At 42.3% G+C, this 23,206-nt stretch overlaps 1 protein-coding gene across 1 annotated transcript in view; it reads left to right on the top strand.

Annotated features, from left to right (window-relative positions):
* Positions 1–23,206, top strand: part of LATS2 (large tumor suppressor kinase 2) — a 49,561-nt gene that overhangs the window by 15,308 nt on the left and 11,047 nt on the right. Inside the window, exon 3 of the mRNA XM_059838719.1 lies at positions 21,954–22,086. Coding sequence (XP_059694702.1) covers positions 21,954–22,086 — 133 coding nt within the window. The remainder of the gene's footprint in view (positions 1–21,953; positions 22,087–23,206) is intronic.

Below are 23,206 nucleotides of genomic sequence, written 5' to 3'. Positions count from 1 at the left end.
CAAGCCAGCTGCCCATACTACAAGAGGACCTTACTGGGAAGTGCCAGCAAATTTGAAAGCAAACCACAAGAATTTTCATTTGCATTGGTGTGCCTCCCCCTGCCCCTCATCTCTCTGTTTGCTGAGAAGTGAACCTTCAGGGCTCTTAACCACATGAAAGTAACTAGAAAAAGTATTTTTTCAGTATTACTTTGTAATACTGTAAAATCATTTGCAACAGATTTTTTCCAGGAACTTCTCTGTGATTTGTAAGTGTTAGAAACTGGTGGAGGTTGAGAACTTGCTGTTGCAGGCCCTGCTCCTCACTCAGGCAGAAATGGGAGCTCAGATTCGCTGCCAGGGAGAATCTGTTGTCCCCCGAGCCTGCAACACCACTGCTCAGGAGAGAGAGTCTGAGACACAGCTCTGCTTTGGAGGCAGAGCTGCCTTCTCCCAGATTCCTGGGAAGGTCAGAGTGTTCTGCTATGTGTTCAGCACCTCCAGGAGCACTATTTTGAGCAAATAGCAGTGCTACATTCCTAGCAGGATTTTTTGGCTCTTTCCAAAGAATGATTTCTTGCTTTGAGCTAGAGGGTTTGTGCTCCCAAGCTCACCACTGTGTAGTGGAGTATGAACTCAGTCTTCACCCTGCCCTACACAGGCCAAACAGTAACAGCTGTAGCATCAGCACAGCATCTACATCTAGCTGGAGCAGGCCAGTTATCCTAGTTTCTGCCATATAACTTCCTTCTCTTCCTCTCTCCCATGAGCTTAGAGAAGCAGGACCATTGCCTAGCTTCAGACAAAGCCCTAAGTCAAACTAGTGGAGCCCTCCTTGCAAAGAAACTATTGAGCCCATGTGTCGGGGTCTCTAGCTGGTCAGAGTGATCCCAAGAAAAGTTGGAAAGTCTCTTTTCCCAGCCCGGCACTTGAAGAAGGAGTCAGGGCTCTTCATTTCTCGGTCTCAAGGTTGTTTATTGTTCCTTAACTATAAAATTATTTCTCCTGGCCCGCCAAGGTCCGCTCAGCACGACAGTCAGAGGCACTCTGCCTGCCCCCGGGTGGAGTTATGTCTTTAGACTAAAAACTACGTGTGCAATATTTACAATTACTTTCAAATACCTATCACCTATGTTAGACAGTGAGCTTCTACTCTAGACCAATCTAAAAGTGCCAACATCACAGCAGAAGGTGGAGGCCAAGAAGAAGGAGGAGAAAGGCAGGACATGCCCAGATCCCTCCATCTTGCCCTCTGAACCTCCATTCTAGAAAACCCCAAAATCTACTTTTTCACCCCGTGATAAATTCACTGTGATTCTACTTAATTTGTCGTGGCTTGCAGATCTTCATCTAAGGTTGGTAACTTGCTCCACGGGTCATAATCAAAACCACAGGCATCTTGGGCTCTGTGCCAGGGTCTCTGAGACCCCTGGCAGGGGTCTTGGCTTCTCAGGACTGCCAGAGGGATGTCCTGAGTCCTGACAGCCATGAATTTGGGGAAACTCCTGCCACTAAACAGACAGCTAGTTTGTTTTGCCACATTCACATAGTAGTTCTGTGGTTTCCCAGTCTGAGAAAAGGGTCTATTTTCTTTTTTCTTTTTTTTTTCTTTTTTTTTTCTTTTTGACTCACAGATCATGGCAGCTAATGAATAGAGGAAGTATTGCTGTTGAGGTTTAAACTCTGACAGGAGAGTGATATCTGACAATGATGATGGCCAATTAGAAGTATAACAAGGATGAAGCTCCTGCTAAAAAGCAGGAACTGGATGTGTGAGCAGAGAGGATGATATTTGACATTTACTTGAGGGGCAGTGAGAGTTGGGTCTCAAAGGTGGTAGTGCTGAGCTCAACCATCAATAGTAAACTGGTTGTTTTAACTGGCATATCTGGCTTGAAGAGATCATGCTCAGGTGTTGGGAAAGCCCTTCTCTTCCACTCTGCAGGGTGGAAGAAGCAGCATCCTGAGCCTGAACTGCTCCCTGCACACCAGGGAGAGCAGTGTGGGGTTCCCACCAGAGTTCCTCCAGTGTGTGCCTGCTCCTGTCTCTAGCTGGGGTCACTGCAGAGTTACTTTCCCCACCTTCTCAGTTTACTGAATTTAAGAACTCCAGGTTACCTTGTGTTCCTCCCTCCCACTCTCTTTTCAGTTTTTTGTTTGCTTGCTGTCTAAGGTCATGCTTAACCCCTCATTCTGCCCACATGCTCTGTTCACAGGGCTTAATTGCTTTTTGTACTTTCAGGTAACACCCTCCTCTATTTGAAATGCCTGGCTTCTGTGCTTGTTGCAATTATTGTTCTTGTTTTTAAGAAAATAAAACATTTGCTTTTCATGTAAAAATAGCTTTATTATTTCCATATGCAAGGAGAAATCAGGGCAGGCATGTTTCCAGGTCAGCCTGAAGATGGGGTTGGATAGTGAAACCCACTGTTCCAAAAATGGGCTGGGGCCGGCAACAGTTCTTGATCTACTGAGCAAGGCTAACTGGCTTGGAGGGAGGCAGGATCCCTTTTTTGGGTGCACATGCATCATGCTGGTATTCTGGAGAGGAGTCAAGCATTGCCATAAAGAGCATTTTACTGTTAAGTGCTTGTGTTTGTTTTACAATTTTCTCATAATCAGGTTCTTTTGTAATTGTAGGCATGAGTTTTGCATAAAAGATTACAAAGGATAGTTTCCTAGGGCACAGTTCTATACTGCAAGAGTATCTGAGTAGAAGACGTTTGCAGGAGCAGTCTTATATTGTTCCAAGACTGTGCTCAGTTGGCAGCTGTACTTTGGATTTTGTTGTCTATGGTAGCCTTCTTGTGAATCTTATTGCCATGTATTTCTAGATTTATATTAATGTGATGTGGATCTTTTTCATCTTTGTATTTTGCTAGGTCATATTTTTACTTCCTTCAGGTGTATTTTAGAGATCTCTTTAAGGCTTTTAAAATTAGTCAGCTTGAATTTTTCCTTTAGCTTCACAAAAGTCACTACAGAAGTAAAAAGAGCACAGAAGGGGAATTACAGGCAGCGTTAAAAATGTTCCTTCAGAACAGAAAAGCAGATTTAACATGAATTAAAAACTCAGCTCTGCTTCAGAGTTGCAAAAGCTCTTTTATTCACCAGAGAACTGTTAAAGCTAGTAATTTTTGGCATAGTATCGGTCAGGGAAGCGTGACAAAGTGCAGTGGAATGCACTGAGCTGTGATCCAGCTTGTAGTGTTATATGACTTGTAGTATATGGAGCATTGCAGGAAGTGCTGCAGGGGGATGGGAGGCCTTTTAATTTCATCAGCTACTGAGTGACAGTGTCCTCCTTCCTCAGACCCCACCTGCAACAACAGGGGGTCCACCTTCGTTGCTTGGGTCAGAAGACAAAAAGCAAGCTTTTTGCCTGCACAATCTGATGGGAACCCGTCTGTTGTCTGAGCACCGTTGTGCAGAATGCAGTGAGATGAGGAAGTTTTGTCAAAGTAGTGTGAAAGAAGAGCACTGTGTTTGGGATTACAGATCCACTATGCATGTAGACTGGGATCGTATCCCCACCATGCTAGAATATGAAGATTCTTGAGCTGAATTTCTGCCCTCACTGGAATCAGCTGTAAAATTCCTAATGATTTCATCGGGCCAGAGTTTTGCTGCCTATTTTGAGCAATAAAAGAGTCCCCCTGTTTCACCAGTACACACACATGCTAAGTCCATTTACTTAGACTTAAGGTTTGGCACAGATTTTGGCCTTAAATGAAGTATGTTCAAATCTCTTTAATATTGGTAACTTGGATTTCAGATTACATGGACGACTGAATAAGCAGTTATAATAACCAGCCAAGATATTCTTGTACCTTCTAGCATACCTGGTATTTTCCCTCTTTCCTCTCTTAATTATGCTGTCAGTGTTCACTGAATTTTCCAAGCATTTATAATGACATTATAAAAGAAAATGATTGTACCTTTCCTAGCGGAACAAGATCTTTGGATTATGACCTGCATGTTAGACCCTCTATGTATCACTTCTCTAAAGTGTTGTCTTTCCAGTGTAGCTTTTTCTTCTTGTTGCATGACCTGCATGATAGAAACTGGTAAAACCTCATTGTGGTATGGCTGGTATTACCAGTGTAAATGGCTAACAAGAGTTATACTATTTGCCTTGGATTTCACATTTGTATTGCAGCGATAATCAAATTAAAAGCCACCATTTCACCCTGACATTGGAGTAAAGCTGTTTGGTGCAACATCAGTGTAAAGAATGAGGTCTCTACCCAGAAGACATTACAAGCTGGATTGATTTTTCTAGGGTAGAAATGTGAGAAGGCTGCAATGCAGAAAAGATGAATGTTCAGTGGTTTTATTGTTTGCATAGAGATCTCTCATTCTTTCTGTCTTCTTATTTAACTTTCTACAAGAGGACACCTTGAGGTTGTACTGAAAAAATGGCTTAATGTTCAAGGCCAGGAGTAAATGAGTAGTCAGCTGGTGGCATAGCCCAGTCCATACACTTCAGGTTGGAAAGAATGCAGAGTCCCTTGGCGGAGAGATTGCTTAGATGGGAGCATTGTAATACTCACTGAAAGCTCGTTTGGCTTTTAGCACATAGATCCTATTTAAATTTCAGCTGTCAGATTATTACAGTTTAAGGTACTTCTGCTCTAGTTTCCTGGCTCTAAACTTTTGCAGAGAAAAGCTGCAAGTTGAAAACCGACTATTAAAACTGATATACAAGAATGATTATAGTCACTCAAGTAATGGGCTACATATGGAACTACTATGGCTGTATTACTGTTTTCTTTTGCAAGGCAGTACTTTGGATAGTTCCAACAATCTCAGCTATTGCATGTTCTGAAACATAAATCCTACACGTTTCATTTGTGGAAAAACATGCCTGAATTCAGGTTTTCACGCATATTGTATGTGTGTGTGTGTGTGTGTGTGTATATATATATATATATATATGTATATATGTATGCACATACTTCTGAGCCTGCCAGTTATTGGCCTCTCGTTAGTCTCTGAAGGTGGTGGCAGTCACTGGAGAGCTTGATTAAAAGTAGTTAACCATAATGCCAATAATTTTAAATGCTGATGGATGCCTTGGAGAAGAGGAATAGACAGTTACGATGCCTGTTACAGGAAGCAGATGTTGGCCTTGGAAGCACTGCTTGAACACTGCTGTTCAGGAGTAACTGCATCTGTGATTCTGCATCTCACAGCACTGTCCAAGGCAGTGTGCACACAGCTGGAAGCCCAAGTAAGTGGAATTGTGGAAAGACCATTTCTCTGGAACTGTAGAAACTACCCCAAGATGACCTCTTAGTGTAGAGTGAAGCTGATCATCAAAATGCAGGGGACCATGTCCATGTATCATCACCATGGAGGCTTGGCTTTGTTTTGTGCTTGGCATGCTTGAAGAATACAAACACGGATCTTCCCATGAACCTGCAGTGTGGTCTGATGCAGGGACATACCTAACAGTACTTGGCAACATACTCGCAGATTAGCAATCAGTAGGATTGCTGGGTGGAGACAGTAGGACTGTCTCCACCCAGTTCTCTTAGGGCAAGTTTGGGAGGTTGAAATTTGATTGCCTAACCAGGCATATATCCTTACCTTTGGCAGCTTTGTCAAACAGGTGCAGAGAAACTGAATTATTTTTACTTCATGCAGAAATCAAGACATTCACCTGTGCACTACTGTACATTGTTGAGTCTTAGTTTCTGAAACTCTGCCTTATGAATTCTCCCTCCTGTGCCATGTAGTGTTGTGCTTGTTACCCCATTAAAGCATGGGCCAGTTTTCATTCTGCTACTGAAATACTCAAAAAGAATATTGCTCAATGTGGCTTTGCTGTAGAGCTCAATTTTAAGAATATGTTTCCTCAAGGAAGGAAAGTGATCACTTGTCTCTTTTTGTTTCTTAATGTTTTGCACCCTTAAAGATCTTAGAAGAAACATTGCTGCCTTTAAATAGTATTTGTGCAACTGAGTATGGGCTGTAATAATAATAATGCTGATGATAAGAATTGTAGAACCGCAGAATGGTTCATGTTGGATGGGACCACAGTGGGTCATCTGATTCAGCTTCCTTACTCAAGCAGGGCCATCCTAGAGCACGTGGCAGGGGATTGTGTCCAGATGGTCTTTGAATATCTCCAGTGAGGGAGGCTCCACAACTTCTCTGGGCAATCTGTTCCAGTGCTCGGTCACCTGCACAGTAAAGCAGTTCCTCCTTATGTTCAAGTGGAGCTTCTGCACATCAGTTTCTGCTTGTTGCCTGTTGTCCTATTGCTTGGCACCACTGAGAAGAGCCTGGATCCATCCTCTCGACACCCTCCCTTTATACATTTGTATACATTGGTGAGGTCCCCTCTGTTTCCTCTTCTGGAGGCTGAACAGCCCAGCTCCCTCAGTCTGCACTCAGGAGAGATGCTTCACTACCGTAGTCATCCTTGTAACCCTCTGCTGGACCCCCTCTGGGAGCTCTGTGTCTCTCTTGTACTGGGGAGCCCAGCCCTGGACACAGCACTCCAGGTGTGCCTCCCCAGGGCAGAGTAGAGGAGCAGGATCTCCTCCCTCGACCTGCTGGCACTGCTCTTCCCAACGCACCCCATGATCCCACTGGCCTTCTGGGCCACAGGGACACTGCTGGCTCAGGGACAGCTTGTTGTCCACCAGGCCCCCAGGTCCTTCTCTACAGAGCTGCTTTCCAGCAGGTCACCCCCAGCCTGTGCTGGTGCCTGGGGTTGTTCCTCCCCAGGTTCAAGACCCTGCATTTGCCTTTGTTGAATTCCAGACAGTTCCTCTCTGCCCATCTCTCCAACCTGTCAAAGTCCTTCTGAAGGACTGCACAGACCTCTGGGGTGTTGGCCTCTCCTCCCAGCTTTGTGTCATCGGTGAGCATTTATCAAAATTAGAGTGGGCCAAGTATTGAACTTAGTAGTAGCAATAAAGTGTGAAAAACAATTGGCAGTTCTGCTATCAAATTATATAGGTTGAAAGCATTGGAAAATTAGAGTCTCCTAGAAGTTTGAGTAAAGGCTTGAAGAAGAGAGGTGAGGAATACTGATCCCCTGCCAGCATTACTGGGAACTACTAAGCAAATGTGTCAACACTAAGTGACTTCTTCAAGAGAATATATCTGTTTGAACCTTCTCAAACTCCCTCCTCAGACTTCAGTTTTGAAGATGAGTAGAATCATGTCCTATGCTCTGCTTTCCTCCCTCTCCTTCGTTTCAGTTTAATCAGGTTCAGACTTCTCTAGAGTTCAAAATACTGTATTTTCTTAAGAAATATAGTTGTTGTGGAATAGGTCCAGTATGTTCTAGAGTGTTAGAGGGTTTTTATTGGCTTGATACAGTGAGATTTTTTTTTCCTTCTTCTGTGGTTTAAAATTACTCATCTAACATGTTGATTTATAGCCTGTCATGTAAGACTGTTTCCCCTTGGCTATATCTTTTTAAATGATCAAATGTATTTTTGAAAAATGTCCTAGTTTTGCCTTGAAATATTAGGTGATAACTGCACAAGTAAGGGAGGGATTAGCTTGTTAAACTTAGTATGATACCAACATACAAAATATGGCTCTTAAAATCTTTCTTAATGCAGCACAGAGGCAAAAAAAAAAAGAAAAACCTTATGATTGGAGATATCACAATCATATTCCTTTCACCTGGGAAGTTTGTAGGCTGGTGTGAAGGAAGTAGAGGAGACTCCTGGGCTGGATTTCCAGGAGAGCAGCTTTTGTTGTTGCTGCCAGAGCCGCCCATCTTCCCTCTTATTTCTCCCCAGTTCATTCTTGCGAGCTGTGCCAGCACAGTGTTTGTGGAGCTGAGCAGTGACTGATTGGAGAAGTGATCCAGGTTAAAAATAAGTTTTTTGGGGATGATGGGAGGGACGTGAGCACAATTGAGGGGTACGACAGGGGGAAGGCACAGAAAGCAGCAGAGAAGTGAGGAGTAGTGGCAGCTGCCTTGGCTGTCAACCACCATCAGAGGAAACGCCGAGAGAAAGCTCAGCCTTGCACTCACATGCTCTCCTCCTTCCAGCTGTGCTCCAGGGAGGGCCATCTGCTCGATGCTGTTTTATCTTACTCCTCCTCTGGTGAGGTCTTACTGCCCCAGCTGAGCTGCTGCTGGAGTTAACCCTAGCTGTCTTGGGGCAAAATGCTTCAACAGCTGAATCACAGGTCTGTGCTAACCCAGCTGGCTCTGGTGGTAAGTGTGGTCAGGCAAGAGGGAAGCAGGCAATACATCCAGCACAGGGAGAAGTGACAGGCAGCCAGGGACAAGACAGAAATAGTTTTCTGCCAACACACTTGCAGCTGGAACAGGTATGTGAATAGTAAGTTATGAATGCTAAAAGTAGTGATGTGGTTGTTTTCTGCATTGCTGTGCTGATTTCATTGATGGCTCATGGCAGGTTTCTGAGAAAGGGGATGGCATTAAGGAGAATCTTTCCAGAGGATTTATTTTATTACAACAACCTAAAACACATCTCACAGCTTTTGCATTTAAATTGAGCAGAGCAAGAAAGATGCTTCTTCAAGACTGTGTGTCTTGACTATTAAAGTGTGCTACTTGGCTGGTAGCCATCAGAAGTAACAGTGAGGTGAACTGAATAAAGATACTGTTAAGGAAAAAGAAACAATTTAAAAAAGGACAATTTCAGAGATAATGTGGAAACCTCGAAAGAAATAGTTTTATACTGCCATGTGTACTTTTGAAAATAATTGCACAATAAAAGCAAAGTTGGATGACTTAGTTGTTTCAGTTCCTTTCAGTTCTGTTCAACATTATCTAATATTTATCCCCTACTCTTCTGTATTGAACTGGACTTGGATTCCTGCTTACAGCATCCCTCTAGGACACTAATTAAAGCGTGTGTTACTAACTGGCTTCAATTTATTTTTCATTTATTTATTTATTTGTTTACTTATTTCTGCACTTCTCTATTCTCATGGAGCACAGTAAAGGAGCTGTAGAGTGAAGCATTATCACTGAGCAGAAGTAGTCTTTTCTTCATGCTTCTCATCAGTTTTGGGGACCTCAGTGGGCATTTCTCCCTCCCCCCGGTAGCTCCCAGTCTGAAGAAGATGCAGCTGCTCTCTTGGGGGAATTGTTTACCTCTCTGTGGAATCTTGTCCTGGTCAGCTATGTGCTAAGAATGTGAATAATTTTGCTGCGGCTGCTTTACATGTAAAAAGCTGGACCTTAAGATATTTTATCTGGCTGACGGGTTTTTTTTCTTTCTCTTTTTCTTTTTTTGCCTCTAGCATTGGTAGGTTTGAGAGTTTTGTCTTGCAACTGCAGAAAGCTGTAATAACTTTGAGTCATATGAGGCATTTAGTACAAAGAGATATTTTTGTAGTCTTGAAAATCATTAAATGCCAGTCAGCGCTGTTTAGCAGTTCTTACTTTTGGAGCTGTACTTAAATATATGTATTTTATAGAGTTAATGAAACTAAGTCAAGAGCTGCATGGAGACTTCTGGAAAATGTCTAATGAGATCCCTAGTGCTGAAGTGTATATTGCATTACTGGATTGAGCATATTGATTTTAAAATGTTAAAAGCTGAACGAACACCTTTTTATGTTTTTGAATGAGAATTTGGGGGAAAAAAGAAAGATGGCATTACAAGTAATGCATAACATTCAAAATGCCAAGGAAATTTTTAAAAACAGTATTTTATGTGAAATTTTTGCCTCTTCCTACTCTGAGCAATAAATACGGCAAGTTGCCTTGCACAGCACTTGCGTTCTCTGTGTGTCTAAGTGTCTCTACAGAAAAATATTAGGAATATTATCTCAAGATAAATCCCAGATGTTTCTTCAGTCACGTGAGATGTGCTGTGTTGCACTGGGAAGTTGAGAGAGAAAGTAGCCTTCATTTGTCTCACAGCAGACCTGTATTTCCCAGATATAGTCTTTGTTTTAGACTCTGCATTACTGCTTCATGTCTGTTGGGGTCCTATTGTGGTACAAATCCTCAAAGGAGAGAACTGGTAATGCATTCCAACCATATATCCTGGAGGTTTTATAAGTTCTTTTAAAGTACTCCCCAAAGAAAAAGTAGGGGAGCCAAACTCTCATAAACTTCTAAAGGCCATATCAGGAATACTCTGGAACCTTGTTTGGAAAATTGTTAGTACTTGACCTTGAGTATGAACAGGCAGCTTAAGTTTGCTGTCTTCACTTGAATTTTCCTTGCCTTGGAGGCTTTAAAACAACACTTCAAAGTTCTAATGGTTTAAAACAGAACAAAACAACTTACAAGAAAAAGCAGGTAGAGGAATATCACTCTTTAAATGTTAAAATCTTTTGAAGTAAAAGAAAATTTGTAATGCCTTAATTAGGTAACGCTCAGTAAAAATGACAGAGGCACTGTTAACAGGAATAGGTACAAAATTCAATGTGTAGAGTTGAATATGGAGAAACGCCATAAACAGGACTAATGCATTGCAAATTTGTAGCACCATGTAACTTTGTGGGTAACAGCTGTCTCTGGCAGCACAAAAAAACTCTTCTAGTCTTTGACACTATTCTTTTCTTTGCTTTGGGGCTTTATTCCTGGACAGCAAACTTCCTAACTCTTGCTGAGTCTAAATATCCTGTTTACAAGTTCCTCCTATCCAATGTGTCTAAGAAATAATTTGTGAAGTCTGTGAATATCTGTGAAAATCCTGTTTTCTCCATAACTCACATATATAGGTATCTTTTTAGTAGAAGGAAAAGCAATAGGAAGCCCTCATCTTGGTGTCTGTGGCCACTGAAAAGAAATGCTTTGATACTCGAATAGCATTATTGTAAAGGTAATGCCAGCCAAATGCGTTTTTGCTAATGCGTGAGCAATAAAATTAGCAAACACATCACTTGCTGCTAATGAAGAGGAATAAGCTCATCATGAAACCTTCACTGAACTGCTATTCTATCCAGCTTGATTTACTCACCCTGATAGAGTAAGCAACTGCTGTTGCTGACAAAAAGAAAAAAAAAAGACAAGAAGAAAGAAAGGAGAAGAGAAAGGGGACATATGTGTGCTAGCAGGAGGGGATCATGCTGTCATTCTCACAGCTCAGGGTGTGAAAAGAAGGTCTAGAGGAGGGCATGGATGGGCTGCTGATCTTGCAGCAAATATGCCCTGGTTGCTAATAAATATGTCACAGAATATCTCACTTGGGAGAAAGAACATGAGAGAACCCAATTCCAAGAGTGGACTTAAATGACAGCTGGCTTTTGCAGGAATTTGCTATCTTTATGTATTTAGTGATTTAAAATGCTTTGCATCCGGAATAGGTGGGGTTTTGGTTTTTATCTTTTAAGATTGCACACCTTGGGTGTAGGGACCCTCATTTGGACTCCCAGAATGCAGAATAAGGGGTTCATTTCTTATTCATGGCCGTATTTCATACATGAGGATCCTGGCACACAACTGGCAGTGAAGCTGTCCTGGAGCACCCTTCTGGAAACAACAGTGTTGTTCTGCTGTGTGCTGCACCTTTCCCTCGAGGCTGGGCTCAATTCTACCTCAGCTTTGGAGATGCCTTCTGAGCAAGGCTGTGTTCTATGTGTATTGAGAGTTCGTGAGATTCAGTGGAATCAAAAAACTCCAGAAGGCAGCTTGCTATGATTTTTTTTTTCCCCAGGAGTTTGTATAGGTTCTTTGCTGGATGGTGCAATGTTATTAATATCCTCAAATTAATACTTACATTGGTATTCATATCAGCCCTGTTGGCTGAATTTGTGTGTTTCATTGGGCTGAGTCAGACAAAGGCAAAAGTGGAGGAATTAGTCTGGCTGAAGTCTACCCATTCTCTTGGGTGGGAAAACTCTCTGATTGATTGCATTGGTGACATGCACAGCACCTTTCCTGCTCTGCTAATTACTTCAATGTGCTTTATGAAGAAGTGATAATAAAATACTTCCTGTGTGTGTTACTGGTCTTGACTTTTCAAGCTAAATTCTCTCTTTAAATTGATTTTCTGAATGTAAATCATGCCAGTCCAGAGGAAAGTTTCAAACCAAATGGTGACAGGGTTTTTGAACCAAGAATTTGAAGATTCTTGCCCCGTGCATACCTTCCTCCTAGTTATAAAGGCTGTAACACCTGATGTTGTCTGCTATTAGCTTTTGGCAAACTGCTGCTCAGTGCTGCTGCCGAAATGGTTGTTTGCTTCTCTTTACATCAGCTCTACTGCTTTACTGTTGGATAAAGAAAGTAGGAAACAGGGAGATGGGAGGTGTGGCATTCATCGAGAGGCTTAGTAAAATACTCTCCACTGGCTTGGCCTTCTGTGCCATGTAGGAAGGATTTGCTTTGAAATGCCAGGTAGATGACTCTTGTTCTTTGAGTTAGAGTTGTAAGCCTCAGAGTTTGCCCAGTGTTTGGCTTGGTATGAAAAGGGGATGGTGAGTGCAATCACACCCATAGTTATTAAAAAATGTGAACAGGAACCTGAAGAGGGTTTCAGTGAACATTACAGGAGATTATAGTGGTGCTTGGTTTGAGACAACTCATGAGCTTATACTTGAATTTGTTTACTAATTGCCCTCTGTTTCCTTTTCCTCAGGGTTTAAAAGCTGTTGTAGAATGTACCTTACCTTTGCAATACTAGAGGTGTGGATGAACCTTGTGCTGTGCTTTGCCTTGTGGGATCAGGAGAAGCTTTTAAGCCCCACTGGTTAATGCAAGGCATGTGGCTGAAGCACTGTGTGATGGATTACAGGTCTCTACAGTGGCTGCCAGACAGAAGTCAACTGGAGCCCAGGCTGAAACTGCTACAGACTGTGTCCAGAGGGTGGGAAGTTCCCTGTTTCTGTAACCAAAGTGAGAGGATTTCAGGGAAGTAAAATAGGATCTTTGGAAAGGAGTTATGTACACAGTTGCACGTGTGTGTATGTGCATTCACTCACGCATGAAGTAAGCAAAGCTCATCCATGCTGCTCTGTAATGTAAACCTGCCAGTGCAGTAATTTGTAAATGCTGCTTGTAACATGATTTGCCTCACTGTAAGGTTTCTGAATTAGCACATAATAGTGCTCCTGCTCCAGTGCTAAGGAAGGGTTAGGAGAGATCTGTCCAACTTTCTGTCTGTTGATGGACCCGACATGGGTCATTTGCTTAGACTTGAACTCTAAATAGTTTAAATAGCTCTCCAATGAGCATACTTAAATAGTAATGAGGAACAGTTATGGCTGTATATACAATTGTTTGCTCTGTTTTAAATTAGAAATCCATTTCAAAATAGGATTGTTCTCTTGTGTCTGTGTAGAGCTCAGCGCAGTGCAGAAGGCTTCGGGGTGCCATCACAGTAGAAAGGATTTTGTGCATTTAGGGGATAATTCGAGTGCTGCAGATGTACAAATACACTTCCCCCCCACCCCCCCCCCCCTTTTATTCTATCATTAATATAAACCTGATCCCTGTGAATTTTGGAATATACATAGTTCTCAAGTACTACATGTGTTCAAAATGTATGCCCTGTGTGCTTGCTCCTTACAACTCTCTGCTGATGTGGGATCTGAAGCAGTGTGTTTTCCAGAAGGGCAATTTTCTGTACTCAGGGAACTACTAATATTGCCTATTACTGTTAGCCAAGTATGATTGTTAACTCAGGAGTGTGTGCTCTTTGAAAAGCTGGGGGAGCAAGCAGGTCCCTTTAGAAAGGGGCATTACAGCCTTTGAGGTAGGCAGCAAGTCACCACCTATCTTGCATTAAGTTTACAGCATCACTCCCTTCACCAAATGTCTGGGGAAAGAAGGCTTGTGCCATCAGCTTTTCAGACAGAAATGTGCTTTTTCCAAGGCTGGTGTGGACAGGGAGAACAGGTTATTTGTCACTGCTCCTCAGGTCCATCTATTAAGTTGCCTCTATGATAAAGCTCTCTGCACCCTGCTCCCCTTCCTTTCTCCACCCTGCTCCCCTTCATCTCATGCCTGTGTCCTGGCTGGAAGAGAGCAGCTCAGGTCTGTTTTTCCTTTCCTTTCTTTCCTGTCCTTGAAAGACAGGAAGAAAAGAAAAGTGGTATTTGTGGTGGGTCTTAGTTATTTTCACTCACTTTATTATGGTTCCTAATGTTGTGGTCTCTCTTTCCTTGCCTTTTTGTTCTTTCATGGCACTTGAGCTTTGTGCAGAGTGCAGCTTTGTTGCCTGGAGCAGGACCTCTTCCAGCTTCCTTCAACCTCCCCATTTCCAAATCTTTTCCAGAGTGCCTGTTGTGCTTCCAGAAATGGTCCAATAAATGTATATGCAAATATAATTAAATTACTTGTTTTATCAGACTGGTGACACAAATAAGAGTCTTCTTTATTTTTGCATATTGTTTTTAGGGGCCTCACTTGAAATTAGATTATTTTAAAGGAAATAATCTCCACAGATGTGCAGACATTATGTAATACCTGTATGTGTGTCAGTACATAGACACACTCTCTGGGACATCATCAGGAGTTGTTTGATGAAATTTTTTGATTGGATTTGAAAATGGACATATCAGTGCATGTGTGTTTTCTCTTTAAACAGATTGCTTCTCTTGAATACCTCATCAGAGCTTCTTGAAGTGTTTACATATGCACTCTTTGTCTGGAGATGCCTTGTTATAAATACTTTCTTCATTTTACAGGCATTTGTTTGGAAATACGTTGAGCAGCCGTGCTTGGTTTATTTCCAAATGTCTTAACTTTGGGACTGTGGATTGGCTTATAGCCTGAAGTTCATATCTCTCCTTTTCAGGGGAAGAACTGTATTTGAACAACTCGTGGAACACAAGGACTGTAGTGTAAAATGGGAGGTGTCCACTGTGAAACACCCATGGCCAAACACAGTGTGTCTTGCAATGAGCTGTGGTGGGGGAATGGAATATACAGACTTAGTTAAAAGAACAAACAAATACCAGGAAAACAATAAAAGGATATCTGTGTTGCTAGGTAGTATAAGTTGCATAGTGTTAAAAAGTATTTTGATATAACAGTACCTTTTGAGACATCTGATGAGAAGTTATATTTACAGTTGCTGTTCTCAGCTCTGTTTTTTTTTTCTTTCTTATCCTTTATAAGATGGTGAAGGTGTTATGGCAGCTGTTCTTTATAAGTACCCTGCTGCTAAATCTTTATAGCACTTTTTTCTTGTCTTGGAAGAACTTAGATAGCTTTGATTAGTCATCAACTTAAGGAGAAGCAGCTGGGAAAAAACAGTAGAAAAGTCTTTTCTGTGATACTTGTGAGAGAACTTTGTATTCACTCTAGGGCTAATAAAATACCAAAACTAAAGTAATCAATTTCAAATATTGGTATCACTTGTCTGGTTCATTTGTTTCATTTTTAACCATCGAGAGTTGTTTTAAATATTAAAAGATATTAGAAACACTTTAATCACCAAAAGAAGGGTTTTGTAAGTGAAAAAAAGTAACCAGATGATCTAGTTACTTTTGTTTTATTTTGTCTGATTCTTTCCATAGCAAATAGAGCTGTGGAAGGAATACAGTTGGACATCAGGAAGAATTTATTCACAGAAAGGGTGATTAAGCATTGGAGTGGACTGCCCAGGGAGGTGGTGGAGTCACCATCCCTGGGTCTAGTTGATGTGGTGACGTTCAGTCGAAAGCTGGACTCAATGATCTTGGAGGTCTTTTGCTACTGTAGTGATTCTGTGGAATGTGTCATATTCTGTGGCTTTGAGGATTAAGGTAATTTATTTCAGAGTTGGTTTGTGGTGGTCATGATACAAGGGTTTCTTTGCTGGGACCCGGTAGAATTGATTCTTCCACCCTCCACCATCTTTTTGCCTAGTACTCCAAGCTGCATATTTTGGCCTGGATTTAATTACCTTACTTTAATAGTAAGTTATCCTGCTGCCATAAACACAATAACAGGACCCCATTGTACTGGATGCTGCACAAACAGAGTAGTAAATATACCAGTCTTCTGTAGGTGACTGGCTAAATAAAGACTAAAAGTGTTGGAAGGCAAACAGAATGAGCAGTGACATAGCAATGACTGTCTCATTAGATTTATTTTTATTTGTTTTTCTTCTGATAGGTCCTTTACCAGAGCACTGTATCATTTATAAAATCCTCCCTTTGTCTTTTGCACATACTCCCTTTGTTAGTTCTACAAATACCCCTTGAAAAGGCATCTAAAAAAACAACTAGTTAAAGTTGTTCCTTACCTGCAATTGCCTATTCCTAATTTGCAATCATGTATTTTTTTCTTGTGTTGATGTGATTTAATTTAGTTTTACATTTTGTGATTTGTCTATATTCTTTTTTGTCTGCCCAGTTTTATGTACCACAGTGTGTCTCCTCTGCATACTTTAAGCCTGGTAAGCCTGGTATGAGGCGAAAAAAAGAAGGAAGGAAGCACTCCAACAATGTGAGGTGGGAATGCAGAGTCAGTGCAAAGCAGAGCTAAAGCGTCCAGCCAAAAGAATGGATGACCTTCAGAGCTGGAGTGCTAGCAGAATTAAAAATAATTCAGGAGCACAAAAGGTAGAAATGCTGTAAGCAAGGGCTGAAAGCCAGGATTAAAGCCCCAAGTGACTTTACGACAAGGATGACTTTTCCACCACTGTTGGCACATCATCAAGAATGGTGTGTGCACCTCTTATCAAAATCGTGTCCCTGTCTGATCTTTCTTGATACAGAGATGGGCTACTACACCAATAAAGGGAACGAAATTCCCATTGAACAGAAGAAAACAAATTCAGCCCTGGAGGCTAAGCTGTGAGAATCCTTTAGGATGAAGGGGGTTTGCTATGTAGGTAACAGCAGAACTGCTGTGAAAAGACAATCAAAACTAAAATCAGAGGCAGTAAACTGACCCTGCACAATTTAGGCTGGAAGAGGGATTTATCATTGCCTAAGCAGAATAGCTTGGAGGAGTTTGTAAAGGGAGCAGTCGGGGCAGAAAACAACCCTAACTAATCACGGGGCTGATAATGGATATCTGTCCAGTAGTTTCTGAATGGATCGCATCGTTTCAGAATGGACTAAGCAATGCTGCAGCACTCAGTAGGTTTCTGCCTCTGCTAATTTCCTCCTGCTTTTCTGATGCATTAAAACTGAAAAGCACTAATGATACTCAGGATAATATCTAAATTATGTAGCTACAATATTTTAATCAAGGTTATGATAGGCATGGGAATTTATGTGCAAAATTTAGCCCCTGATGTTACCAACCTGAAAAGAGGCAAAACAAAAGTAGAATACAAAATCAGATGAAGTGTCCAACTAGAGAATAATTACGGAGAGAGAATATTGCAAAGTAGGTTTCTCTGTTCTGTGGGACTGCAGCAGTTCTGATAGAGTCCATTGTACACATTGTTTCCTGAACTGCTTGGGTTTTGCATGTTTAAAAGCATGAATGAAAAATCCTACAATGGGGGGGCTATCTCAGAAAGGTTTGTAATCAATGCTGGATCATCTCTTTTGGCATGAGCTTTATTTTTTTCCCTTCTGCAGGGAACCTGTATCTGTTTCCTGCATCTGTCAGCCATCCTTCTTGGTGAATGGAAAGCAAGTAATTAATTTTTGTTGTTAGCAATTAATTACCCTTGCCAAATTTTGGAGGACCTATTGTCTTCTTCAGACACAATGTTCTTGGGAAAAAGTCTTACTTATTGTAACCTCTTGTGCAATCTTTACTTGGATGATAAATACATCTTGGCAACGAGGAGCTTTCTGAATGAAGAATGTTGCTGGACAACCCTGTAGTACAGCAAGAACGCAAACCTCTGCCAATGCTGGTGGAGTGCAGCCAGGCGAGAGGGTAAAATGGGGAAAGCCTTTCACACCGCCTGCAGAGCACAGAGTGAGATGAGGTCTTTATGTGCACAAATCCAAATATCTGTTTACCATCAAACAAGGATTTCTCCTATTGAGCATCTGAGCTTAAAGGTGGCCTCCCTTCTAGCAAAATCTTGAAATCTGTTGGAAGGCCGCCATCTTCCAATGTAAGACTGGGGAAATAACAGGGGGCATGTGAACCATGCAGCAGTCAGGTTTAGGTAGCCCAATGTAGGAATTAGCTGGGAAACTCCACCCTCCTGGTTTTTTATTTGAGTCCACAAATTTGGGATACTGCAGTTTCCTCAGTCTGTTTTGTGGTTCATGGCCTGACTTTGGTTTTCCACTAGATCTGTCCAGAACCATTGCTGACCACTGAAACCTCATTTTAATATTGCAGCTGTTAAGTTAATTACAGCTTTGTTAGAGTTAATTGTAAATGCACATTTTTCCCCCTGTAGCTCTTCACCTTTACTTTTTCTGGTTGATTTTTTCATCAATAGTTAGTGATGTTTGGAAGCAGAAAGGTGCATAAAAGCCCTGCATGGAGACATGTTTGAATCCTCCAAAGGGAAGAAAGAATGAGCTGGGGCTGGGAGCGCTCTGTTCTCTTGTGGTTTCTCTGCACACTGCCAGTGGCTGGTGTTTCTCTGTGGGCCTGGCAGCTGCTGTGGGGCAGCAGAGCACAGCCAGCAGCCAAGTTTCTCAACCCATGCTGGGCTGACAGCCTTGGCCTCGTGAAAAGGAAACAATCTGAAGCAGAGGGCCCGATGCAGTGTACCTTGCAGTTAATGGAAATCTTTGTTGACCTCAGTGGAAGCTGGATTTGATTCGGTGCCTACTTGAGTGTTTTGGAGTTGGCTGCAGCTCCAAGTGGCTTTTTTTCCCCTGGCTCATTTCTGGTTCCTTTTTTTTCCCTTCTCTTTCTACAACGTACTTACCTTCGAGTGGTGTAAAATCAAGACAGTTCCATCCATGTCACTGTAGCTGGGCACTTTTATCCTCACCCAGTGTCTGTCCTCATTTCCTCAGCCCTTCCATTGTCTCTGTATTGATTTGCAAGATTTTGGCATCGATTTCCCCCCTTTTTGAGCCATTTTGCTGCTTCTCACAAACACTCTCCATCTCACTTCAGCCTCTGCTCTCCAACAAGTGTAATTGTTTAATCCATCTTCTGCCCTTCTTCCTCAATTTCGAAACAGTCCTTACATTGATTCCTAGCAAATGCAGCCCAGGCCCCAGCCCCAGCTGCCAGCAGGGAGCCAACTGCCCCTTCACCAGGCTCCTGGGCCCAGCCCTTTGCTGCCTCATGCCAGCCATGCTCCCTTGCTCGGCAGAGCTCATCCCTGTGTTGCGCATAGAAAGGAGAAGGCCACCGTGCCTCAGGAGCCAGCAGCCACCTCGGGCAGAGCACACTCTCTGTGATCCTCAGCCACACATCAGCATGTCTTCTGTCCCTAAGGAAAAGGTGCTGGAAGTAATGGAACTATTTTCGGGTGACTGCCAGAGAGAAGAGAGCTGTGGGCATGGACAGTGGCAATGGGAAGAATGGTGCAGAGGAGGACAAATGCCAGCTGCAGCACTGCTGGGGCTTCTTGTTTCCCTCCACTCTCCTTGAGTCACATGTCCCCAGAGGGATTTGTCTCCTGGGTGGAGAATTGTGATTATCTATGATCTGCATCTGAGGAAAAGCTTTTTCCTTTTGTATGTGGATTTTTGGTTTGTTTTTTTTTTTTTTTTTTGATTGCTCTCCATTTGCTTGGAGATGATGTGAGGTTTTTGTGCATTAGTATCAGAAACTGGGGATATTGGTGTCTCATGAGAGTTAAAAGGTGAAGGGCTCGAGCCGTGGGATGCTGTACAGGAGAATCACAGGTGTTCTTTTGAACCACAGAAGAGCTTTCTTCATCTTTTCCAGCAGTAATGTAAATGCTGAGCAAACAGTGTGTCATGAGGAAACCCTTTGGAGGGTGGGAGCTGACCTAGTGGGGAGCTGGAGCACAGGGCTGCTGTTGCACTGGGGGCTTGCCACTGACACACTTGCTGGTCCCAAGCTCTTGCTGGCCTCTTAGGTTATCCAGCTGTGCTCAGTGGAATGTGTTTTGTCTGTTCCCATTATTCCCACTGAAGTTTAAATATGAGTCCCCTAAACTGTGTTGAAGGTAGAACATGCAGCTTCAGGAACACCAGTGTTGTTTTTTACTCTTGCTTTTCAGACACAGACAGTGGCAAAAGAGGAGAAAGTTACAGTGTGCTTTCAGAGATGATATCAATATGCTGCTGATAACATTTCTCCTATTTTAGCCCCTTTGAATTATATACAGCCAGCACAGATCAGAGAGGGAGAAATGGACCATGTGGGCTGTTTTATTAATCATTAATACAATTGTTACCCAACATCCAAACCAGCCCAAATGTGCTTATAGAGAACATTTCATTTAGGAAACTTAGACTTGTGACCTAAGGCTAGATCCAGCTGCTGTAAATGGGACAGAATATGTTAGCAGCCGTGTGGAACAGGGCGGTAAAGCCCAGAGTCCCTGGATGATGAGAATGGTGAGCACTAAGATGTGCATTTGCTAATACTTTAGAAATGTATCCACAAGAAGAAAAAAAGAAAGAGGCAAAAACATTGTGGGAAATTCTTTCCTTCATACATAATATTTTTCTGTTGATTTAAAATTGTCCTTAGTAATATGTTGATGCCAATGAAGTGTTTCAGCTATAGGAAATGTGAAACCAACTATTGCCTTTCTACGAATTATGAGTCATAAATTGTATGAAAAATATTCAGCTTGCTTTAGCTATTCCACAGGCAGAACCTCTGAGTAATGAAACTGCTGCCATTGTGGGGGCAGTAGGAGGGGTCTGAGTTAAGCAAAACAAGATGCCAAGTGCCAGCATGTGGCTCTGTGCTAAGTGTGAATTGGTGTCATCTGAGATGGGCCTCCCTTACTAAGTAAACAATTAGCGGGTATTTGACGTGTACAGTGCAGCAAAGCTGCCCTTTGCTCCAGCTGGAGTTCCCAACTGCCAGTCAGTGCCCAGAACTGACCCTTGGGAGAGCCGTGCACCAGTGCCAACCCAGCTGCCACATCTGCAACCCGCAGCCAAGCCAGGGAAGCACGACCTCCCTCTGATTCAGTGCTTGGTGGGCAGGAAGTGGTGACAGAATTCCCCTAAAAATAGTTATAAAGTGGCAAGAGAATAGGATTCTGACATTTGCAGGCAAATCCTTGGTGGTGGCATTAATTTCATTCAGCTTCAGCCATCTAAGAGTTAAGTTCGAGTTAGTTCTCTAATCGTGTCACTAAGTCACTAGGGTTTACCTCCTCTTATACCTATTATATGAATTGCCTTTTGGAGGTGGTTATAGGAAGGTGCTCAGCAACTACTTTTGAGTAGGTATCCAGCTTTTTGATGGGTGAAGTTCTGTGAGGGAAATTCCACATTAAAGCTCTAGATTTCAATGTCTCCTTCATTTCAGAAAACACCGTGCAGCCTCATAAGGATTTGTGAATTTTGCTTTGCAACCACATGGTGCTTGAGTCATTGCAAGGTGTTTTATATACCTGAGCTATAGGTAAAAGTATAAACAAACTGCTAGGAGCTGCAGAGTAGAGCAGGGGTTGCTAACTGTGGTTGTTTATAAAATGCAACTAAAAAGACTGTCAGTGTAGCTTTTAGTTTGGGATGCCCAGTCATTTTCCAAACAAATAGTGGATGATGTCCCAGCTGTACTGAAAACAGCAAATTTTCTTCCCTGTGGACTCTAGTGAGCAGAAATCAGCCCCTGCCTAATTAGCTTCTTTGTGGTATTCATGAAAGGATAAAGTTTTTACTGTGTTCAGGTGTGACTAAGAGACATGCTCTCAAATACTAACAGCTAATTAAATTTCATTTCATCTAGTGTGAAATTATGCTGGCTTTTCCATACCTTATTCAAAGATTGTTTTAAGGGCTCTTGAAATTTTAATTTGAGGCTTCTTTAATGGCTAGAATCTGGGTAGGTTGTATGTTTTGTTATTTTCTTCTTATGATTTTTGAGTTGTGTAAGGGATGTAAATGCATTCAAAATATGAGTCCATTTGGCTTCAGGCAGCTGTGATCTGATGTCTAAAATGCTCCTATTAATGTAAGAACACTTACTGCTTTTCAGCTTGCAGTCCAATGCTTGGGTTTTGTCACAACGTGATTCAATTCTTGTTTGATTTGTGCAGGAGATGGCTGTCCGAGCACTGAAGCAGACAGGGAGCAGAAGTATTGAGGCAGCCCTGGAGTACATCAGTAAGATGAGCTACTTGGATCCTAGAAATGAACAGATAGTACGTGTAATTAAGCAAACCTCACCAGGTGAGCATGATTTTTTTTTTTTTTTCAATTGTGTTCTTCTTTCTTGCAATGAGCTAGTTTTTAAAGCAGGGTTGCTGCTGGGGAGAAGTGTTGGACTTTAGTGTTCCACAGCAGTTAGGAGACAGTGCCAGCTTACAAGGCCAGCTGGGCTGGAACCTCAGTACAACTCACCTGCTTCCAAAGAGTTGTCTGTGTACATGTTCATAGTCCACCTTCTTAAGCAGAAATCTGTTGTTCAATTCCAAGTATTTTCCCATTGGACCAGAACAGATTTATTGGTGTACAAATCTAGGAGGTGGGCATCATGTCTCTCTTGACATCAGGGTTATTTGCACAGCTGAATTATGTGTCCCAAAGAAGGACAGTTATTGCTGCTACTTTGTTTTGTGGCCTCTGATAAGGGAAAGCAAAGTCAGCTTGCCCCTAAGGCTCAGGATGAATCCTGCTGGCAGAGATGACAGATGGGTTTTATGGCTGCCTCCTACTTCCAGGCCAGAGTAGCAACCTCTTAGGATGCTTTGGATTGCTACAGCTTCATCAGTGCACCTCACTGTGTCCCAGCAGATGAACTGTCAGGGGTGGTGTTGTAAGAACAGCCTCATTAATGCTGGCCTTGTGTTATCATGGGAGAAAGAGCTGCCAATTATAGATTTTGCTTTAAAGATATCTGATTATTTGTCCCACCTGATTCCATTTCAAAACATTGCATTCTTTATGAGGCTGTCATTTAGTGTGGTGCACACCCTCAGTGTACAGAGAGTGTGCAGAAACCTCTCTTAATACCGTGCACGTCCCTGTGTGTCTGTAGGCAGCAGGGCTTGTGTGTCAAGGTGAGGAGTCAGCAGATGTGCTCAGATGTGCTGCATCTGGCCCAGCTGGGGCGTGCTGTACTGCAAAAAGCTTGTCATGCACTGTTCAAGCTTGTTAGTATGTCAGTATGGCTATTCTTACAGGCTTTGTGAAGTCAGGGTTTTAAAAGGAAATGGTTTAGGTAAAAATGGGCCAAGTCCTGTGATTTGTGAGAGCTAAAGAACCAGGAGGGGAATAAAAACATAACAGCAGCACAGAGTCTCCCCTTGTCTTTTTAGCACAGCCAGTGCTTTATACACCTGCAATTTAT

The sequence above is a fragment of the Haemorhous mexicanus genome, chromosome 2, assembly GCF_027477595.1.
Source record: "Haemorhous mexicanus isolate bHaeMex1 chromosome 2, bHaeMex1.pri, whole genome shotgun sequence".
Taxonomy (NCBI): domain Eukaryota; kingdom Metazoa; phylum Chordata; class Aves; order Passeriformes; family Fringillidae; genus Haemorhous; species Haemorhous mexicanus.
The sequence above is the reverse complement of the archived record's forward strand: the minus strand, read 5'-3'. Positions and strand labels throughout refer to the sequence as shown.